Source organism: Oncorhynchus mykiss, chromosome 19 (assembly GCF_013265735.2).
Source record: "Oncorhynchus mykiss isolate Arlee chromosome 19, USDA_OmykA_1.1, whole genome shotgun sequence".
Lineage (NCBI taxonomy): Eukaryota > Metazoa > Chordata > Actinopteri > Salmoniformes > Salmonidae > Oncorhynchus > Oncorhynchus mykiss.
The window spans coordinates 64,988,938-65,012,992 of NC_048583.1; the positions used below are offsets into that span (position 1 = coordinate 64,988,938).

The window sequence follows — 24,055 nt, forward strand, 5'->3', positions numbered from 1 at the left end:
AGATGAGGTCTTCTCAGTAAGAGGAGCCAAGTATGCTGATATTTGTGGCTTACTGCATTCGTTTTTACTCAATAGTACATTCTAAATAGTGTCTAGTAGGACACTGTATGCAGATTTAGTAAGTGGTAGGCAAGCCAGATTTTGGACACGACCAATGCTTTCTTCTCTCTTTCCTTGTGAATAAAAACATGTACAAAATACAAGAATAGTGGGAACTGCCCCCCCCCCCCCCCAAAATAACATATTTTAAAAAGTAAGTTATTTAATAAGAAAACAAAATAATTATGGCCACCACTAAGAAAACAAAACAATTATGGCCACCACTAAGAAAACAGAACAATTATGGCCACCACTAAGAAAACAGAACAATTATGGCCACCACTAAGAAAACAGAACAATTATGGCCACCACTAAGAAAACAGAACAATTATGGCCACCACTAAGAAAACAAAACGTTTATGAACGTCTGTGTTTATCAGGGACTAAACCCTGACTTGTATCTGTGTTTATCAGGGACTAAACCCTGACTTGTATCTGTGTTTATCAGGGACTAAACCCTGACTTGTATCTGTGTTTATCAGGGACTAAACCCTGACCTGTATCTGTGTTTATCAGGGACTAAACCCTGACCTGTATCTGTGTTTATCAGGGACTAAACCCTGACCTGTATCTGTGTTCATCAGGGACTAAACCCTGACCTGTATCTGTGTTTATCAGGGACTAAACCCTGACCTGTATCTGCGTTTATCAGGGACTAAACCCTGACCTGTATCTGTGTTCATCAGGGACTAAACCCTGACCTGTATCTGTGTTTATCAGGGACTAAACCCTGACCTGTATCTGTGTTCATCAGGGACTAAACCCTGACCTGTATCTGCGTTTATCAGGGACTAAACCCTGACCTGTATCTGTGTTTATCAGGGACTAAACCCTGACCTGTATCTGTGTTCATCAGGGACTAAACCCTGACCTGTATCTGTGTTTATCAGGGACTAAACCCTGACCTGTATCTGTGTTTATCAGGGACTAAACCCTGACCTGTATCTGTGTTTATCAGGGACTAAACCCTGACCTGTATCTGTGTTCATCAGGGACTAAACCCTGACCTGTATCTGTGTTCATCAGGGACTAAACCCTGACCTGTATCTGCGTTTATCAGGGACTAAACCCTGACCCGTATCTGTGTTTATCAGGGACTAAACCCTGACCTGTATCTGTGTTCATCAGGGACTAAACCCTGACCTGTACCTGTGTTTATCAGGGACTAAACCCTGACCTGTATCTGTGTTTATCAGGGACTAAACCCTGACCTGTATCTGTGTTCATCAGGGACTAAACCCTGACCTGTATCTGTGTTTATCAGGGACTAAACCCTGACCTGTATCTGTGTTTATCAGGGACTAAACCCTGACCTGGATTTAATTGTATTTTTTTGTTAACGATCTTCAGAAAATACTCTGTGATGTCAAAGTGAAAGAAAATGTATAAAATTCCAAAATGTATATTTTAATTAGATAAGTATTCAATCCCCTGAGTCAATACATGTCAGAATCACCTTTGGCAGTGATTACAGCTGTGAGTTTTTTCTGTGTAAGTCTCTAAGAGCTTTCCACACCTGGATTGTACAATATTTGCCCATTATTCTTTTCAAAATTCTTCAAACTCTGTCAAGTTGGTTTTTGAACATTCCTAGACGGCAATTCTCAAATCTTGCCATAGATTTCCAAGACAATTTAAGTTTAAATGTAACTAGGCCCCTCAGGAACATTCAATGTCATCTTGGTAAGTAACTCCAACATGTAATTGGCATTTTAGGTTATTGTCCTGCTGAAACGTAAATGAGTTTTCCTCTGGGATTTTGCCTGTGCTTAGCTCTATTCCGTTTCTTTCTATCCTAAAAAACTCCCTAGTTCTTGCCCATGACAAGCATACACATAACATGATGCAGTCCACCACAATGCTTGAAAATATGAGGAGTGTTACTCAGTGATGTGTTGTGTTGGATTTGTCCCAAACATAATGCTTTGTTTTCAGGACAAAAAGTGTATTTCTTTGCCACATTGTTTGCAGTATTACTTTGATGCCTTATTACAAACAGGATGCATGTTTTGGAATATTTTTATTCTGTACAAGCTTCCTTCTTTTCACTCTGTCAATTATGTTAGTATTGTGGAGTAATGTCACGGTTTTCTTCCGTCGAAGGAGAGGCGGACCAAAATGCAGCGTGGGTATTTTGATTCATGGTTCTTTAATAAAGAAACTACACATGAACAAACTAACAATACAAGAAACGTGACGTGAAACCCTAAACAGCCCTATCTGGTGCAAACTAACACCGAGACAGGAACAATCACCCACCAAACACTCAAAGAATATGGCTGCCTAAATATGGTTCCCAATCAGAGACAACGATAAACACCTGCCTCTGATTGAGAACCACTTCAGGCAACCATAGACTTTTCTAGACAACCCCACTATACCACAATCCCATAACCTACAAAAAACCCCAAGACAAAACACACCACATAAAATAACCCATGTCACACCCTGGCCTGACCAAAATAATAAAGAAAACACAAAATACTAAGACCAGGGCGTGACAAGTAACTACAATGTTGTTGATCCATCCTCAGTTTGCTCATATCACAGCCATTCTCTTGCATTTTAAAGATGATGGTACAAAAAACAAACGCATGTTTTATCTTTGTATTATCTTTAATCAGATCTAATGTGTTATATTCTCCGACATTAATTTCACATTTCCACAAACTTCAAAGTGTTTCCTTTCAAATGGTATCAATAATATGCATATCCTTGCTTCAGGTCCTGAGCTATTTAATGTCATTTATTGTGAAAATTGAAAAAAAAGGGGTGGATCTTTTAACCTACATTTTTGTGGGGTGGTGTACCTAATAAACTGTCCGGTAAGTGTACACTTCCACAATAGACCTGTCATGTAATAATAGTAGACAACGCTACTGTAAATAAACACTAGCTCTTATGTTTAATTGTAAATTAAGTCCTTCTGGGTAAAGACATAAGTGACTGAATTGTAAAACTGAATTGAATTGTAAAAACCTGTTGGATCTCCGTTTTTAAAAAGTCTCTCAGTCTCAACTGAAAACAGTCCAGTTTTGAATGTATGTCTTTACCCGTTTCAATGAAGACAACTACGTAAATGACCTCTCAACGGATTCTGTTGTGTCTGGTATAGCGAAGACCAGCTATGTGATTCATGTGTTGTCTATTCCATTCTCCAGTCCCTGGTTCCTGCTCGTTTCGAGACGCGCACTGTGACTGGCCTTGTGAAGGGCCACGCCTACTCTGTGACTGCCGTCGAGGAGGTGAGATACACCCATAGCAACACATAGATTCACTTCACGCCAATTGTTGTTGTGGGTTGGGACAGCTGACTCAAGCAGCCAGTGGTTGTGATTGTTACATGGACAGGTGTGTGTGTTTCTCCTCAGTGTAAGCAGTCCCAGCACAAGGAGCCTAAGGTGCGTCTGGTGCGCCTCAGGAACCCCTGGGGACAGGTGGAGTGGAATGGGCCCTGGAGTGACAAGTAAGATATGCTTGATTGATTGATTTATTGATTGATTGATTGAACTGGCACCAGTGATAGACACAGGTTGGTTTCCAATGTCTATGCTAGCATACCATTCCTAATACATTGCCTCGTTCTTCTAAGGCTACATTTACACAGGTATCCCAATTCTGATCTTTTTTCAACTAATTTGTATTTTGACCAATCACATCAAATCTTTTCATATCAGAACTTTTTCAGAACTGGTCTGATTGGTCAAAATTCCATTTATCACATATATATAACCTTTATGCCATTTTTCAAATGTATGACATTTATGATATTTAGCACGTTTATGATATTTAGCACATTTATGACATTTATGACATTTAGCCCATTATGAAATTTAGCACATTTAGCACATTTAGCACATTATGACATTATGACATTTAGCACACTATGACATTTAGCACATTTAGAACATATAGTACATTATAACATTTAGCACATTATGACATTTAGCACATTTAGCACGTTAGTACATTATAACATTTAGCACATTATAACATTTAGCACATTTAGCACATTAGTACATTATAACATTTAGAACATTATGACATTTAGCACAATTAGCACATTTAGCACATTTAGAACATTATCACATTTAGCACATTTAGAACATTATCACATTTAGTACATGTAGAACATTATCACATTTATCACATTTAGAACATTATCACATTTAGCACATTTAGAACATGATCACATTTAGAACATTATCACATTTAGCACATTTAGAACATTATGACATTATCACATTTAGCACATTTAGAACATTATGACATTATGACATTTAGCACATTTAGAACATTATGACATTATGACATTTAGCACATTTAGCACATTATGACATTTTGCACATTTAGTACATTATGACATTATGACATTTAGCACATTTAGCACATTATGACACATTATGACATTTAGCACATTATGACATTTAGCACATTATGACATTTAGCACTTTTAGCATTTTTAGCACATTATGACATCATGACATTTAGCAAATTTAGCTAATTTAGCGCATTCTGGCATTTAGCACATTTAGCACATCCTGGCATTTACCACATTTGGCACATTATGACATTTAGCACATTTAGCCCATTATGACATTTAGGTTATTTAGCACATTATGACATTTAGCACATTATGACATTTTTTAGTACATTATGACATTTATGACATTATGCCATTTAGCACATTATGACATTTATGACATTTAGCACCATTAGGACATTTAGCACATTATGCCATTTAGCACATTATGACATTTATGACATTTAGCACATTATGACATTTAGTACATTATGACATTTAGTACATTATGACATTTAGTACATTATGACATTTATGACATTTTGACATTTATGACATTATGACATTTAGCACATTATGACATTTAGTACATTATGACATTTATGACATTATGACATTTATGACATTATGACATTTATGACATTTAGCACATTAGGACATTTAGCACACTATGCTATTTAGCACATTATCACATTATGACATTTAGCACACTATGCTATTTAGCACATTATCACATTATGACATTTAGCACACTATGCTATTTAGCACATTATCACACTATGCCATTTAGCACATTATGACATTTATGACATTTAGCACATTATGACATTTAGTACATTATGACATTTAGCACATTATGACATTTATGACATTATGACATTTATGACATTTAGCACATTATGACCTTCATGACATTATGCCATTTAGCACATTATGACATTTAGCACATTATGCCATTTAGCACATTATGACATTTATGACATTTAGCACACTATGCTATTTAGCACATTATGACATTTAGCACACTATGCTATTTAGCACATTATCATATTATTACATTTATGACATTTATGGCACATTACATTACATTATTTTATACCACATTACATTATTTTATATCACATTACATTATTTTATATAATGCTATATTATATTATATTATATTACATTATATTACATTACATTATATTACATTACATTATATTACATTACATTATATTACATTACATTATATTACATTACATTACATTACATTATATTACATTATACTAATTATATTACATTACATTATATTATATTATATTATATTATATTATATTATATTATATTATATTACATTATATTACATTATATTACATTACATTACATTATATTATATTACATTACATTACATTATATTATATTATATTATATTATATTATATTATATTATATTATATTACATTATATTACATTACATTACATTACATTACATTACATTACATTACATTACATTACATTACATTACATTACATTACATTACATTATATTATATTATATTATATTACATTACATTACATTACATTACATTACATTACATTACATTACATTATATTACATTACATTACATTACATTACATTACATTACATTACATTACATTACATTACATTACATTACATTACATTATATTATATTATATTATATTATATTATATTACATTATACTAATTATATTACATTATATTATATTATATTATATTATATTATATTACATTACATTATACTAATTATATTACATTATATTATATTACATTATATTATATTATATTATATTATATTATATTACATTACATTATACTAATTATATTACATTATATTATATTACATTATATTATATTATATTATATTATATTATATTACATTACATTATATTATATTATATTATATTATATTATATTACATTATATTATATTACATTATATTATATTACATTATATTATATTATATTATATTATATTATATTACATTATATTATATTACATTATATTATATTACATTATATTATATTACATTATATTATATTATATTATATTATATTACATTACATTATACTAATTATATTACATTATATTATATTACATTATATTCTATTTTATTCTATGTCAGAGAAGGTCCATGTATTGTTCAGTTTGGCAGTTGATGATGTTCCCCACTGCCCACAGCTCTAAGGAGTGGGTGTCTCTGTCCAAGGGAGAGAAGGACAAGCTCCAGCATCAAAGTGCGGAGGACGGAGAGTTCTGGTGAGTATTGTTTCTCTCTTCATTCTAGCTGCTCTTGATACTTGATGTTTATTTTCTCTACCCACATTACATGTCTTCACTGAACTAGTCTATAAAAAGGTATGTTGTGAAGAACATTAAGATGTACAGACTATTTCAGAGACGGTGAGTTTTCCTTTCCCAGTTTAAATACTTTTAGAACCCTGCACCAAAATACCTTTGACTAGAAACTATTAAGTGGAGCGTGTCAATTGTTGACACTCCTTGTCTTCCTTCCTCTCCCTCTCCACTCATCTCCTCCTTCTCCCTCCCCCTCTCTCTCCCTCTCCTCTCATCTGCCCCACTCCCTTCCCCTCTCCCCTCTTCCTCTCCCTCTTATCTCCCCTCTCCCTCTCCTCCCTCTCGCTCTCCTCCCTCTCCCTCTTCCACCTCTCCTCTGTCTCCCTCTCCCTCTCTTCTGTCTCCCTCTCCCTCACTCCTCCTCCCTCTCCCCTCTATTGTCTCCCTCTCCCTTGTCTCCATTGTCTCCCTCTCCCTCTCACTCTCCTTCTGTCTCCCTCTCCCTTGTCTCCCTCTTCCACTCCTTACCCCTATCCTCTGTCTCCATCCCCTCTCTGCCTCTCTTTCCCTCTCCTCTGTCACCCCAGGATGGCCTTTGAGGACTTCAAGAAGAACTACACTAAGATTGAGATCTGCAACCTGACCCCTGATGCCTTGGAGGACGATAAGATCCACAAGTGGACGGTGTCTGTGAACGAGGGTCGCTGGGTCAGAGGCTGCTCCGCCGGGGGCTGTAGAAACTACCCAGGTAGGAGATGATCCCTGACCTCTAACCCTCTACTGTAGGGCTCCCGAGTGGCGCAGCGGACTAACGCATCTCACTGCAAGAGGCGTCACTGCAGTCCCTGGTTCGAATCCAGGCTGCATCACATTCGGCTGTGATTGGGAGTCCAATAAGGCGGCGCACAATTTGCCCAGTGTCGTCCGGGTTTGCCCGGGGTAGGACCGTCATTGTAAATAAGAATTTGTTCTTAACTGACTTGCCTAGTCAAATAAAGGTTCAATATAACAATTAATAAAAAAAAAATTTGACAGCGCTTGTCTAATGGAATGAATTTTAGGCAACCAATCGCAGCGCTCCAATGGATAGCAACTGTTGTCGAGTCTGACATCTCGAACAAGCTCACGTTTGAGTTTTTAATTTTTTTTATAATAGTTTAAATGGCTAAATAATTGAACAGTGGGGTACTTGTTACTGGAGTTCCTGAAATGCAAAGCCTTCTGGAGTATTTTTTGAGTCTGAAATTATACTTTTGTTATATTGTTTTCTCGCTCAGCTGGTTAGCTAGCTTTGGTGGTCTCATTGACCACCAAACGTTGCTAACGCTAGCTAGCTAGCCACTTAATATTAATTGTTTAACCATGTTATTAGTAAAACTCCCATCTGCTGTCGACACACAAGATACAATTTGAGAGCACTGGTTTTCTCGAAAAGTGGTTGTAGTGTTGACTGCATGCTGACAGTGAATTCAGAGCCATTCAGTGGCTAAACACACTACAAACATTATTTTACCAGGTTCCCGTGAAGCCCGTGTAAGGACAACATACTTGAGAGTTTCCTGATTACCAAGATGTAGTCAGTATTTAATTTAATTTAGTATTAAAAACCGTTTGAGATCATTGTGAGGGGATTTCACCCGTGGCTAGAAGGGGAAATTGGGTTTCCTGGGAAAATGTTGTTCTGAGGTTGCAACGGGGGGGGGGGGGGGGGGGAAGGGTTATTTGCACTGCACATCTACCCCACCTGTTACTATGGCTAGGCTCAATCAAATGTTCCCAAAGTATTTGAAAGAAAACAAATATTATTTGAAGACTAGGTCTAATTTACTCATGTATAGGATTGTCCTCATACGGGACACCATCACGTAGCAGACAATGTCCATTGAGTGATGTGGTGTGTTTGGTTCTGATCCTCTATTTATGTTATGTAGTCTATCAACAAGGATTAGGTTCTGCAGATTAAGGTCTGCACGTTCTGGACCTAGGCATAGTAATGTGTTGTGTTTGGTTCTGAACCCGCTCCCTACCTGCAGATACTTTCTGGACCAACCCTCAGTACCGCCTGCGTCTCTTGGAGGAGGATGATGACCCAGAAGACAACGAGGTGGCGTGTTCCTTCGTGATCGCTCTGATGCAGAAGAACAGACGGAAAGAGAGGAAGATGGGAGCCAATCTCTTCACCATCGGATTTGCCATCTACGAGGTGTCCCCTGTCAGACGTCACACTCAACAACAACAAAAAACAGATCTTAAACAACTTTTATTATTATTTAAAGGGGAAATCTGCTGTTCAAATAACAACAAATCACATTGTTAGTTGAAAATTTAAAAAATGGATGTGCCAGTTGCAGATTTCCCCTTGGCTACAAATGTTGGCGACACACATCGTATCAAATCAAATCAAATGTTATTGGTCACATACACATGGTTAGCTGATGAGAAATGAGAAATGCTTGTGCTTCTAGTTCCAACCATGCAGTAATATCTAACAAGTCATCTAACCTAACAATTTCACAACAACTACCTTAAATACGCACAAGGCAAGATGCAGTAGATGGTATAGAGTACAGTATATACATATGAGATGAGTAATGTAATGCACCTAAACAACATGCAGCATTCAGTTACAGCTGATCCTGTTTCTGGTGAAAACACAACTCACTCTTCTCTCTGTCTGTCTGCAGGTGCCGAAGGAGGTAAGGGCCGGAGATGTGGAATGTGTTTGTTTTTGCACATTGTCGTTTTACTGTTCTAATTCATTTTTTACAGCCATATTTTTAAAACAGTGAAAGTGTCAATAGTATGACAGCAATGACTAATTCAACACTTCGCTTTCACACTTTTCATTCCATATCTTTCTTCTCCTCCTCCCTCCTCCGTCTGTTTGTTTTCTGTCCAGATGCACGGAAACAAGCAGCACATGCAGAAGGACTTCTTCCTGTTCAACTCATCCAAGGCTCGCTGCAAGTCCTACATCAACCTGAGGGAGGTGACCCAGCGCTTCCGTCTGAGCCCCGGGGAGTACGTGATCATCCCGTCTACCTACGAGCCTCACCAGGAGGGAGAGTTCATCCTCAGAGTCTTCTCCGAAAAGAGGAACACCTCAGAGTGAGTGAGAGAGAGAGCTGGGTAGTGGTGGAGCGCAGAGGGAATCTGGGAATATGACTAGTCCCCATGGGAAAAGCTATGCAAGGCCATAGAGGAGCGTTTCAGGATTATATTATTAACAGTATGGCTGGGGGTTGAAACAAACGCAGATAAACGGCCTGTGCTATTTCCTTTTTATAGCAATTTCTCAGATGTTTTTCTGGGATCACGTTGTGTCGTTGTAAAAACAGCGGATCCCGTTGTTTTAAAGAGTACATCACCTTTCAAAAGTCAACTTATCTGCATTTGTTTTGATCCCGGCCCATGTCTCACACTTCCTTGGACACTGGTTAGCTATTTATACATTTGCAAGTAAGTGATTCATATATTCCATTCTAGTAACTTAATTACGATCTTAGTAATAGTATGAGAGAGGAAATTAGTCTTTGTTATTGCCAGCTTCTCAGCTGTTTTACATGATCTGGCCCAATGTCTATGATGGGTTAAGCAATGTGGGTGGGTTTGTATTGGGTTGTTGTTAGGTTGTGTTGTTGTCAGCTTAGAGTGCCCCTTTTGGGGAGGGGGTGCTGGTTGGGGTTATGGGTGGGTGTTGGGGTCAGACCACCCAGGACAAACTATTTTAACGGCAATTTGATTTGTAGTGCTGGAAGGAATCGGCCCCAGTTCGAAGCTGTTATGGAATCTTTTTTAGGACAAGCGACTTCAGATTCCGGCAAGCTCCGGTAAACATTTTATTTCAGTATTAAAATAAATCTCCTGCTCTGCCTCCAAACGTCCCGAAACAACCTTCACCCTAGAACGCAAGAGCTCCCAGCTCTGGTGGAAGAGGAGGATCTGAATGACTGCAACAACTGGAAGAAGCTGAAAGAAGCTTAAATCTGAAGAAGCTGGAAGATCTGGAAGAAGCTGGAAGAAGCTGAAAAACTCCTGAAAGAAGCTTAAATCTGAAGAAGCTGGAAGATCTGGAAGAAGCTGAAAGAAGCTTAAATCTGAAGAAGCTGGAAGATCTGGAAGAAGCTGGAAGAAGCTGAAAAACCCCTGAAAGAAGCTTCAATCTGAAAAAGCTTCAATCTGAAGAAGCTGAAAGATCTGGAAGAAGCTGAAAGATCTGGAAGAAGCTGAAAGATCTGGAAGAAGCTGAAAGATCTGGAAGAAGCTGAAAGATCTGGAAGAAGCTGAAAGAAGCCGGAAGAAGTTGAAATCTGAAAAATATGTAAAGAGATATGGCCACCTTGATTATGGACTGGTTTCCCGGACAAAGATTAAGTCTATTCCTAAAAAACAAAATCAATAGAGAATCCCCTTAGAATCTTTTTTTTTTAAATCCAGGATTAGGCTTCATCTGTGTCCAGAAAACCAGCCCTGTGAGTTTTAAGATAACAAAGTCAGGCTTTTATTTAATCTCAGTGGGAGTCACTGTTTCGTCCATTTGTTTTTTAAGGAAATGTCAAGTTGTACAGTAGGTTATATACGCAAGTTGTATAGGTATTGTCTGCCATATCTGTGGTGAGAAGCTCCTTCAGAGCAGATTTGACCTGAACATGAACTAACCTATTAGCAATATCTTCAATTTAAGCCAACTAGAAAGTGTGTGCCCTCAGGCCTGGAGGGAAGCTCGTCATTCCGCTTCCTAAGAAGAGTAAAGCCCCCTTTACTGGCTCAAATAGCCGACCAATCAGCCTGTTACCAACCCATAGTAAAGTTTTGGAAACATTTGTCTTTGACCAGATACAATGGTATTTCACAGTAAACAAATTGACAACAGACTTTCAACACACTTGTAGAGAAGGACATTCAACAAGCACAGCACTTGCACAAATTACTGATGATTGGCTGAGAGAAATTGTTAATTTAATTAAAACATTGTGGGAGCTATTTTGTTAGACTTCCGTGTAGCTTTTGACATTAACGGTCTGCTGGTGGAATGTAGGTGTTATGGCTTTACATTCCCTGCTATAATGTAGATGAAGAGTTACCTGTCTAACAGAACACAGAGGGTGTTCTTTAATGGAAGCCTCTCCATCATAATCCAGGTAGAATCAGGCATTCCCCAGGGCAGCTGTCTAGGCCTGAGGGCACACCCTTAGTGTGCTGTGAATTCTGTAATGAATGTAAATTGTTTAACTGCCTTCATTTTTTGCCGGACTCCAGGAAGACTAGCTGATGCCTTGGCAGCAGCTCATGGGGATCCATAATAAGTACAAACACAAAATGTACTGAAACGAAGAGGCCAGAGAGAAGGGGAATAGCACCTCAATTAGACATTTGGCAAAATGAAAACAAATTGTCAAACATCTCTCATGAAATACATGTAACAGCTGTTAAATTATCATATTTTCTTACAGCTCGTTGTGAGGTGGTAGGGGTGTGGTCATCATTGTCATTCAGTTCAATGCTATTGGATAATGGACCATAACGCGGCTTTAGAACTATGCCAGTTTTAATAAAACAGTATAATTCTCTGTGATTGATGTTGCAACATTACAGTTCCTAACAGTATGCAGAGATAAACTGTATAGACATTTAGGAATAGCTGCTGATGGGAAATGTGATGAAATAATGTGTAATTAGGATGTTGAAAGCGTTTGATTCTCTGTAAGAAAATGTGATCCAGATGATGTCATCTCTGTCGGTGTCACCATGGTGACTGCTGTTTGTTCGGTTTCTAATCAGGGAGATAGAGAACAGGATCGAGGCTGACCATCCAGTGGTGAGTTAGTTTTCTGTCTGTCGTTCTGTCCAGCATCGCGTGTCTATCTGTCTCGCAGTCCACAGCCCAACTTCCAGAGGTCGGTCATTCTGTCCAGCATCGTGTATCCATCTGTCTGTCTCACAGTCCACAGCCCAACTTCCTGTGTCTGTCTGTCGTTCTGTCCAGCATCGTGTATCTGTCTGTCTCACAGTCCACAGCCCAACTTCCTGTCTCTGTCAGTCTTCTACAGTCTCTATTTTTTCACCATGGATTAGTGTGGTTAATAAATAAACAACAGAATTTTGCCTTTTGAAAGGGAAATTGGCCCGATATTATCTCAATGAGAAATGACATGAAAACGACAGTATTCGTTTCTTCGGTTTTCAGAAGTGTATCTGCTTCAGACACTTTGCCTCCCTCTCTCCCCTCCCTCCCTCCCTCCCCCCTCTCTTTCTCCCCTCCCTCCCTTCTTCCCCCCCCCCTCTCTTTCTCCCCTCCCTCCCTCCCCCCTCCCTCTCTCTCCCCTCCCTCTCTCTCTCTTTCTCCCCTCCCACCACCCTCGCCCCTCTCTTTCTCCCTCCCTCCCTCCCTCCCTCCCTCCCTCCCTCCCTCCCTCCCTCCCTCCCTCCCTCCCACCACCCTCGCCCCTCTCTTTCTCCCCTCCCTCCCTCCCTCCCTCCCTCCCTCCCTCCCTCTGTGTCGTCTTCTCCTTCTCAGCCGGCCCCAGCCAATGCGGGGGAGGAGAGTGAGGAGGACCAGCAGTTCCGGAGCCTCTTTCAGCAGATAGCCGGGGATGTGAGTACGGGGAGTACAGGGAGGCCAGTGAGGCCAGTGAGCGCTTGGGGGAGTGTGAGTATAGTGCTGGGGTGGGTGGTCAATCAATGTGCTTCCAATCTAGGGCCGAGATTCAATCCGATCTGCATTAGATCTGCGTTATAGCGTGCTTGACCTGTCTAAGGTCATTTCCGATTGAGCTGACATATGCGGCATTTACCGTGAATGCAATCTCCGCGAACACGGGAACATTGCCTTTAAAAGCGGTCTGATTGAATCCCGGCCTATATTTCCTATGTATGTATGCCTACTGTATTTCTGGCATATTACAGTTGTTCCCAGACCTGGGTTCAAATACTGTATCTACGCTTCATTTAGCCTGGTGCAATGAAACCAATGGATTTGTCCCAAAAGTGGAAACTGTCACTCCAGGTAGGCTTAATCAACCGATTTAAAGCAAGAATTATACAAAGGAAAACAAATACTACTTGAACTCAGGTCTGGTTATAAAAAATGAATCTGATTAGGTTATTTTATCGTATAAGGATGCTTTCAGACATCAATAGATTAACTACGGAAGCCCTGAATTATCTTGTTTGAACGACTTAGTATCTCGTTCGTGAGATTTTAGTAAAAACAAACCCAAAAATCATTAGAATATATTTAAAAAGGCACACCTGTTACCTGAAATACATTCCAGGTGACTACCTCATGAAGCTGGTTGAGAGAATGCCAAGAGTGTCCAAAGCTGTCATCAAGTCAAAGGGTGGCTACTTTGAAGAATCTCAAATATAAAATATATATTTTGATTTGTTTAACATTGTTTCGTTAACCACATGATTCCATATGTGTTATTTCATAGTTGTGATGTCTTCACTATTATTCTACAATGTAGAACATAGTAAAAATAAAGACAAACCCTTGAATGAGTAGGTGTGTCCAAACTTTTGACTGGTTCTGTATATAAATATATACTATAAATTTGTTCAAACGAGATACTGAGTTGTTCAAATTAGATTTGTTTTTCCCCCTTGGGCTTCAGGGCTTCTGTAGATTAACACAAAAAAACGAATGCCAGTTTAAAATTAACATGTAAAATTCCCGTCAGATGATCTCCATGTGTCCTTCTCCCACTGTCTCCTCTCTCACAGGAAATGGAAATAACCGCCAACGAGCTGAAGAATGTCCTCAACAGCATCGTCTCCAAACGTAAGACTAAAACCACAGTTTTACAGTGCTTCAGTACATTATCACAACAGAAGGGCTTCCGGAGGATCCATTCTAGGACCTGTTTTCTTCACCGTTTACAATGGGGTCCAAAATTATTGCCATTGATAAAGATGAGCAAAAATTACTTGATATGATATATAATTCAAATATTGAGCTAACATGTATGCATATTTTTTTTTTTTGGGGGGGGGGGGGGGGTAAATTGTATTATTTTATACTATTACAATTGCTCAGATAAAGAGATGTTGTTTATCAGGATAAACAAATACCTCTCAAAAACAAGTAGGGGTCAAAATGATTGGCACACCATGTTTTCAATGCCTCACCTTGCACTGAGCCTTTTTTTCTACAATGTTTTATGAGATTGGAGAACACTTTGGAAGGGATCTGAGACCATTCCTCTTTACAGCATCTATATGCTGTATGGACCGTCTGGTCCCCAGAAGAGTCTGGAAACACTGTCCTAAATCTCCCCCGCTCTCTCTCTCACACTGATAACTATAGAAGTCTCTCTCTCTCTCTCTCTCTCTCTCTCTCTCTCTCACACTGATAACTATAGAAGTCTCTCTCTCTCTCTCACACTGATAACTATAGAAGTCTCTCTCTCTCTCTCTCTCTCTCTCTCTCTTTCTCTCTTTCTCTCTCTCTCACACACACATATACATATAGAAGTCTTCTTCTATGTTGTTATTCTCCCAGTAATCACCTACAGCATTGTTTCCCAGCCCTCAACCCGGTCCACCGCGACCACGGATAGTCAAGAGTTTTGTCGATTTGTTAATCCTCTCTCTCTCCCACAGATAAGGACCTGAACACAGAGGGTTTTAGCCTGGAGTGCTGCAGGAGCATGATCTCTCTCATGGACGTATCCTCTGTATCTGTGGTGTCTGTAGATAGAGACACGCCTGGGTCAGGTTGTGTTGTCTGTAGATAGAGACCCTCCCGGGTCAGGTTGTGTTGTCTGTAGATAGAGACCCTCCTGGGTCAGGTTGTGTTGTCTGTAGATAGAGACCCTCCCGGGTCAGGTTGTGTTGTCTGTAGATAGAGACCCTCCCGGGTCAGGTTGTGTTGTCTGTAGATAGAGACCCTCCCGGATCAGGTTGTGTTGTCTGTAGATAGAGACCCTCCCGGGTCAGGTTGTGTTGTCTGTAGATAGAGACCCTCCTGGGTCAGGTTGTGTTGTCTGTAGATAGAGACCCTTCCGGGTCAGGTTGTGTTGTCTGTAGATAGAGACCCTTCCGGGTCAGGTTGTGTTGTCTGTAGATAGAGACCCTCCCGGATCAGGTTGTGTTGTCTGTAGATAGAGACCCTCCCGGGTCAGGTTGTGTTGTCTGTAGATAGAGACCCTCCTGGGTCAGGTTGTGTTGTCTGTAGATAGAGACCCTCCCGGGTCAGGTTGTGTTGTCTGTAGATAGAGACCCTCCCGGATCAGGTTGTGTTGTCTGTAGATAGAGACCCTCCCGGATCAGGTTGTGTTGTCTGTAGATAGAGACCCTCCCGGATCAGGTTGTGTTGTCTGTAGATAGAGACCCTCCCGGGTCAGGTTGTGTTGTCTGTAGATAGAGACCCTCCCGGATCAGGTTGTGTTGTCTGTAGATAGAGACCCTCCCGGATCAGGTTGTGTTGTCTGTAGATAGAGACCCTCCCGGATCAGGTTGTGTTGTCTGTAGATAGAGACCCTCCCTGATCAGGTTGTGTTGTCTGTAGATAGAGACCCTCCCGGATCAGGTTGTGTTGTCTGTAGACAGAGACCCTCCCGGATCAGGTTGTGTTGTCTGTAGATAGAGACCCTCCCGGATCAGGTTGTGTTGTCTGTAGATAGAGACCCTCCCGGGTCAGGTTGTGTTGTCTGTAGATAGAGACCCTCCCGGATCAGGTTGTGTTGTCTGTAGATAGAGACCCTCCCGGGTCAGGTTGTGTTGTCTGTAGATAGAGACCCTCCTGGGTCAGGTTGTGTTGTCTGTAGATAGAGACCCTCCCGGATCAGGTTGTGTTGTCTGTAGATAGAGACCCTCCCGGGTCAGGTTGTGTTGTCTGTAGATAGAGACCCTCCCGGGTCAGGTTGTGTTGTCTGTAGATAGAGACCCTCCCGGATCAGGTTGTGTTGTCTGTAGATAGAGACCCTCCCAGATCAGGTTGTGTTGTCTGTAGATAGAGACCCTCCCGGATCAGGTTGTGTTGTCTGTAGATAGAGGTTTCTGTACTTTACTATTTATATTTTTGACAACTTTTACATTTACTTCACTGCGTTCCTAAAGAAAATGATGTGCTTTTTACTCAAAACATTTCCCCAGACACACAAAGTACTCGTTAAATTATAAATACTTATCAGTACAAGGAAATTGTCCAATTCACACACATTGTAATTTTTGATACTTAAGGATATTTTAGCAATTACATTCACTTTTGATACTTAAGTATATTTATAACCAAGTACTTTTACTCAAATAGTATTTTACCGGGTGACTTTCACTTGAGTAATTTTCTATTAACAAATCTTTACTTTTACTTAAGTATGACAAAACAAGTATGGAACTTTTTTCCACCACTGACTAATTCACTTCGTCAAGGGCTTGATGATTAGCTGGCAATATATAATAAGCAATATAGCATTCTCTTTTAACAAAAGCAACAGTCATGTGTTTAAACATTTTATGAATGGGTGGTTCTGGGAATTGAACCCACTACTGTGGCATTACAAGCACCGTGCTCTACCAACTGAGCTACAACGGAGATGTGAAAGCTTTGGAATAGATCAAATACATGGAACGGGTCCCCGAGGAGATGGTTGAGATTAGCAGGGGGTTCCTGAGGAGAGGTTTGGGAACCACTAGTCTATAGAGAAATCACCGTCTGTTGTGACCTGGGACAGGGTCTACAGTGGTCTAAATTCACCATTTACTGCAGTAGCTGTGGGTCCCCAAGAAGAGGTTAGAGAACGCCTGGGGGTCCCCAAGAAGAGGTTCGAGAACAGCTGGGAGTCCCCAAGAAGAGGTTAGAGAACGCCTGGGGGTCCCCAAGGAGAGGTTTGAGAACGGCTGGGGGTCCCCTGAGGAGAAGTTGGAGAACAGCTGGGGGTCCCCAAGAAGAGGTTAGAGAACGCCTGGGGGTCCCCTGAGGAGAAGTTGGAGAACAGCTGGGGGTCCCCGAGGAGATGGTTGAGATTAGCAGGGGGTTCCTGAGGAGAGGTTTGGGAACCACTAGTCTATAGAGAAATCACCGTTTGTTGTGACCTGGGACAGGGCCTACAGTGGTCTAAATTCACCATTTACTGCAGTAGTTCTCAGTAGCCCGAGGCCATGACATGTTACAGGAAATAACGAATGTATTAACCAGGGTTTGTGAGTTAAGGGAGTGTAGAAACAGGTTAATCTGAGCTAAGGGAGTGTAGAAACAGGTTAATCTGAGTTAAGGGAGTGTAGAAACAGGTTAATCTGAGCTAAGGGAGTGTAGAAACAGGTTAATCTGAGCTAAGGGAGTGTAGAAACAGGTTAATCTGAGCTAAGGGAGTGTAGAAACAGGTTAATCTGAGCTAAGGGAGTGTAGAAACAGGTTAATCTGAGCTAAGGGAGTGTAGAAACAGGTTAATCTGAGTTAAGGGAGTGTAGAAACAGGTTAATCTGAGCTAAGGGAGTGTAGAAACAGGTTCATCTGAGCTAAGGGAGTGTAGAAACAGGTTAATCTGAGCTAAGGGAGTGTAGAAACAGGTTAATCTGAGCTAAGGGAGTGTAGAAACAGGTTCATCTAAGCTAAGGGAGTGTAGAAACAGGTTCATCTGAGCTAAGGGAGTGTAGAAACAGGTTCATATGAGTTAAGGGAGCGTAGAAACAGGTTCATCTGAGTTAAGGGAGTGTAGAAACAGGTTCATCTGAGCTAAGGGAGTGTAGAAACAGGTTAATCTGAGCTAAGGGAGTGTAGAAACAGGTTAATCTGAGCTAAGGGAGTGTAGTGACGTTGTTTTGATTAATGTGACGACAGCTGCTCATCAAATGATTAACGGTTTATACGTACGTGATTAAATGAATCAGGTAATTATTAACTCATTAACCTGGGGCACCATGGGAAAGTTTGGTTTTATTGAGTTTCTATTTCCCAAATTAACTCAAAGAATATCAGAATATTGATTTTACAACAGTCGCTAATCAATCAATTTCCTCTACAGTCTAATTTCGAATGCCGCATAATCCGGGAACCTGCACAAACCCGAGTCCCATCAATGAGTCCGTACCACACCAATTGAGTTGATTATTTATTTGCTAACAAGCTAAGATGATAATGTAAGATACACATACACAAGCACACAGTCTAGGCTATTGATTAGAACTTAGTACGATAAAACAGGTCCCTAGCAGACCAACGCAATATGACACTTGTTACGCGAAATGGGGATTTAAAAGAGAGAGAAAGAGAGAAAAGCACACTTGTGTACATTTGTAAACTATGCTTAGTTTAGCCCCGAACTGCCGTCTCTTATGGGTCAGAATATAATGATGTAATTACGTGTCGAAGGTCTCCGACAGGGTGTCTCTTCGTGGACGACTTTCTGCTTCTCTGATGACACACTTCTCTGGTTACAGGGTGTAACTCTCTGGTTGTCCTGACGATGTCAGGGTCCTTTTGTCTTAGTGGTCTGTTTCCTCGCCCGTGTTCTGAAGGGGGTCTTTTGAGAACAGCCAGCCCTGTAGCTCAGGGCTCACAGCGTTAGGAATGAAAGTATTGTAGACACACGATTCGATGGAGAGTGGTGACCGGGTGGTCCTGCTTGAATTCACCCTCTTAGACACAGTTAATGATCCGTAGCATGGATTTGGTAGAAGGTTCCTTTGTCTTCAACCTCATGTTGCGTTTTGGAGTTGCTGACCTTTCAGACCTTGGCTGCAGCTCAGGGTCACTTAGTCTGATATGTTCATTCTTAACTCACCCTCGGGTCAGAAATGGGTGTCGCCGCCTTTAGGGCAATTCTCTGGGCGTAACTAGTTACGAGGCAAGGTCTGGATTTGACTCAGATCCGATTTAAACTAACTAACTAACTTCCCATTTCATCTTTACAGAAACATTCTCTTTGATCTGGACATTTTCCCCCCAACGTATCATATTTAAACATCACCCACATACTAGGAAAACCCTTACAGGTACAATGTTTAAACATCACGCACATACTAGGAAAACCCTTACAGGTACAAGCACATACTAGGAACATACTAGAAAATGACATTACATTTTCATATTCCATCTCTCGTCACGAAACCCATCGTCCCAAAGTCCATTAATTGCATGTAAATGTTCTGAGGCCGATTCTCCAAAGTGAGAGAGGAATTTTGTCTTCTGCCTTAGTTTTACAATGGGCGTGAGGTGTCATAAAGTCACCCCATCTCCATACCTCTCCATCTCTTTCCCTCTGCTGGGTGTGAAAGATGTCTCCGTAGGATTGCGGTCCACGGTAACCTGACCCGAGCCGGCCAGTAATGACAGGAGTGTAGAAACAGGTCATTCTGAGCTAAGGGACTGTTTGTTGAAATGGTTGATTGTGAGTTCCCATGTGTCGCCCGTCATTGGTGTCTTAACGGCAGCTTTCCAGATGGACGGGACGGGCAGACTCAACCTGCAGGAGTTCAGACATCTCTGGAACAAGATCAAGCAGTGGCAGGTGAGCTCTTCTTCCTCCTCCTCGTCAGAAAGCTGCGTTTTCCCTCATTTCCCCTTTTATTGAACCTCCCAATGGCACTGTAGACCTAGTCAGATGTATAGATTTACAGCTGCTCTGTTCCTTTAGGGAATTTTCCAACACTACAACTCGGACCAGGCTAGTAGCATCAACAGCTACGAAATGAGAAATGCTGTCAACGATGCAGGTAAGAGCATCTTAAAGTTGTGTTTACCAAGTTTAAATATAATAAAATCTTCAGGTAGATTGGATCTCTGTCTCAGCAAACTGGTTAAATAAAGGTGATTTTGTTTTGTTTTTTTAAACTACAAGGAGATGGAAAGACATGTTGTTTTGTTTTAAATGGTGACTGAACAGCCTAATGTGTCTCTCCAATATCTCCCATCTCTGACGGTCATGTGACTGTTCAGGCTTCCGTCTCAACAATCAGCTCTATGACATCATCACCATGCGTTACGCCAACGAGGGCATGAACATCGACTTTGACAGCTTCATCAGCTGTCTGGTCCGGCTCGAAGCCATGTTCAGTAAGTCACACACAAACACCTCACCTCACCTATTACACTGATCCCAGATCTGTTTGTCCACTCCTGGCCATGCAGGTCTGGTTACTGTACATAGTGATGTAAAAAGGGCTTTACATTTGAGTTGGTTTGATTTGTGTGACATTTAAAAACACAACTCATCCACACATGTGAATACAACCAGGCTGCGTCACATCCGGCCGTGATTGGGAGTCCCGTAGGGCGGCACACAATTATCCCAGCGTTTTCCAGGTTTGGCCGGGGTAAAACGTCACTATAAATAAGAATGTGTTCTTAATTGACATGCCTAGTTAAATAAAGGTTTAAAAAATAAATTAAAAATACAAAAAATAAACACATTTAAAACAACTCAACCACACATGTACACAACAAATTCAAAGTAAATGTGGATAACACAACCAAAGTTAAAAAATATATATATTTCAATTTTGGTCCTCTTAATTATATAAATGGATGATTTATTGATTGATTCATTACATGGGGTTTGTTTGCAGGGGCGTTCCAGGCCTTCGACCAGAATGGAGACGGTACGATCAGACTCAGTGTCTTGGAGGTAAGGATATGCTGCTCATTCTATCATACATTACGGAACAGAGTAATAACATGTTGTTACTACCGCCTTTGGTCCAGCTCACGTTCAGCTCGCAGCTTATCTGTAACGGAGCCTGTCGTACCCTGTCGACATAGCCCCTTACTGCACAGGTATAAGGACAACAACCGTGTTACCAACCTAACTGACACTACCTGTCGTACCCTGTCGACATAGCCCCTTACTGCACAGGTATAAGGACAACAACCGTGTTACCAACCTAACTGACACTACCTGTCGTACCCTGTCGACATAGCCCCTTACTGCACAGGTATAAGGACAACAACCGTGTTACCAACCTAACTGACACTACCTGTCGTACCCTGTCGACATAGCCCCTTACTGCACAGGTATAAGGACAACAACCGTGTTACCAACCTAACTGACACTACCTGTCGTACCCTGTCGACATAGCCCCTTACTGCACAGGTATAAGGACAACAACCGTGTTACCAACCTAACTGACACTACCTGTCGTACCCTGTCGACATAGCCCCTTACTGCACAGGTATAAGGACAACAACCGTGTTACCAACCTAACTGACACTACCTGTCGTACCCTGTCGACATAGCCCCTTACTGCACAGGTATAAGGACAACAACCGTGTTACCAACCTAACTGACACTACCTGTCGTACCCTGTCGACATAGCCCCTTACTGCACAGGTATAAGGACAACAACCGTGTTACCAACCTAACTGACACTACCTGTCGTACCCTGTCGACATAGCCCCTTACTGCACAGGTATAAGGACAACAACCGTGTTACCAACCTAACTGACACTACCTGTCGTACCCTGTCGACATAGCCCCTTACTGCACAGGTATAAGGACAACAACCGTGTTACCAACCTAACTGACACTACCTGTCGTACCCTGTCGACATAGCCCCTTACTGCACAGGTATAAGGACAACAACCGTGTTACCAACCTAACTGACACTACCTGTCTTTTATTTTATTTATTTTTTATTTTACCTTTATTTAACCAGGTAGGCTAGTTGAGAACACCTTTATTTAACCAGGTAGGCTAGTTGAGAACACCTTTATTTAACCAGGTAGGCTAGTTGAGAACACCTTTATTTAACCAGGTAGGCTAGTTGAGAACACCTTTATTTAACCAGGTAGGCTAGTTGAGAACACCTTTATTTAACCAGGTAGGCTAGTTGAGAACACCTTTATTTAACCAGGTAGGCTAGTTGAGAACACCTTTATTTAACCAGGTAGGCTAGTTGAGAACACCTTTATTTAACCAGTTAGGCTAGTTGAGAACACCTTTATTTAACCAGGTAGGCTAGTTGAGAACACCTTTATTTAACCAGGTAGGCTAGTTGAGAACACCTTTATTTAACCAGGTAGGCTAGTTGAGAACACCTTTATTTAACCAGGTAGGCTAGTTGAGAACACCTTTATTTAACCAGGTAGGCTAGTTGAGAACACCTTTATTTAACCAGGTAGGCTAGTTGAGAACACCTTTATTTAACCAGGTAGGCTAGTTGAGAACACCTTTATTTAACCAGGTAGGCCAGTTGAGAACACCTTTATTTAACCAGGTAGGCTAGTTGAGAACACCTTTATTTAACCAGGTAGGCTAGTTGAGAACACCTTTATTTAACCAGGTAGGCTAGTTGAGAACACCTTTATTTAACCAGGTAGGCTAGTTGAGAACACCTTTATTTAACCAGGTAGGCCAGTTGAGAACACCTTTATTTAACCAGGTAGGCTAGTTGAGAACACCTTTATTTAACCAGGTAGGCTAGTTGAGAACACCTTTATTTAACCAGGTAGGCTAGTTGAGAACACCTTTATTTAACCAGGTAGGCTAGTTGAGAACACCTTTATTTAACCAGGTAGGCTAGTTGAGAACACCTTTATTTAACCAGGTAGGCTAGTTGAGAACACCTTTATTTAACCAGGTAGGCTAGTTGAGAACACCTTTATTTAACCAGGTAGGCTAGTTGAGAACACCTTTATTTAACCAGGTAGGCTAGTTGAGAACACCTTTATTTAACCAGGTAGGCTAGTTGAGAACACCTTTATTTAACCAGGTAGGCTAGTTGAGAACACCTTTATTTAACCAGGTAGGCTAGTTGAGAACACCTTTATTTAACCAGGTAGGCTAGTTGAGAACACCTTTATTTAACCAGGTAGGCTAGTTGAGAACACCTTTATTTAACCAGGTAGGCTAGTTGAGAACACCTTTATTTAACCAGGTAGGCCAGTTGAGAACACCTTTATTTAACCAGGTAGGCTAGTTGAGAACACCTTTATTTAACCAGGTAGGCTAGTTGAGAACACCTTTATTTAACCAGGTAGGCTAGTTGAGAACACCTTTATTTAACCAGTTAGGCTAGTTGAGAACACCTTTATTTAACCAGGTAGGCTAGTTGAGAACACCTTTATTTAACCAGGTAGGCTAGTTGAGAACACCTTTATTTAACCAGGTAGGCTAGTTGAGAACACCTTTATTTAACCAGGTAGGCTAGTTGAGAACACCTTTATTTAACCAGGTAGGCTAGTTGAGAACACCTTTATTTAACCAGGTAGGCTAGTTGAGAACACCTTTATTTAACCAGGTAGGCTAGTTGAGAACACCTTTATTTAACCAGGTAGGCCAGTTGAGAACACCTTTATTTAACCAGGTAGGCTAGTTGAGAACACCTTTATTTAACCAGGTAGGCTAGTTGAGAACACCTTTATTTAACCAGGTAGGCTAGTTGAGAACACCTTTATT

The 24,055-nt window shown here is 40.7% G+C and overlaps 1 protein-coding gene across 4 annotated transcripts in view; it reads left to right on the forward strand.

Moving 5' to 3' along the window:
* The window catches only part of LOC110498417 (calpain-3-like), a 49,365-nt gene that overhangs the window by 17,703 nt on the left and 7,607 nt on the right, over window positions 1–24,055 (forward strand). Inside the window, exons 6-20 of one of the 4 annotated variants that reach the window (XM_036955403.1) lie at window positions 3,261–3,344; window positions 3,471–3,565; window positions 6,603–6,680; window positions 7,307–7,467; window positions 8,753–8,922; window positions 9,404–9,415; window positions 9,619–9,827; window positions 12,501–12,537; window positions 13,237–13,368; window positions 14,445–14,502; window positions 15,324–15,397; window positions 20,102–20,170; window positions 20,297–20,375; window positions 20,599–20,715; window positions 21,228–21,286. In XM_036955403.1, the coding sequence (XP_036811298.1) occupies window positions 3,261–3,344; window positions 3,471–3,565; window positions 6,603–6,680; window positions 7,307–7,467; window positions 8,753–8,922; window positions 9,404–9,415; window positions 9,619–9,827; window positions 12,501–12,537; window positions 13,237–13,368; window positions 14,445–14,502; window positions 15,324–15,397; window positions 20,102–20,170; window positions 20,297–20,375; window positions 20,599–20,715; window positions 21,228–21,286 (1,434 nt within the window). The remainder of the gene's footprint in view (window positions 1–3,260; window positions 3,345–3,470; window positions 3,566–6,602; window positions 6,681–7,306; window positions 7,468–8,752; window positions 8,923–9,403; window positions 9,416–9,618; window positions 9,828–12,500; window positions 12,538–13,236; window positions 13,369–14,444; window positions 14,503–15,323; window positions 15,398–20,101; window positions 20,171–20,296; window positions 20,376–20,598; window positions 20,716–21,227; window positions 21,287–24,055) is intronic. The other 3 variants (XM_036955404.1, XM_036955405.1, XM_036955406.1) reach the window with 3 other exon arrangements.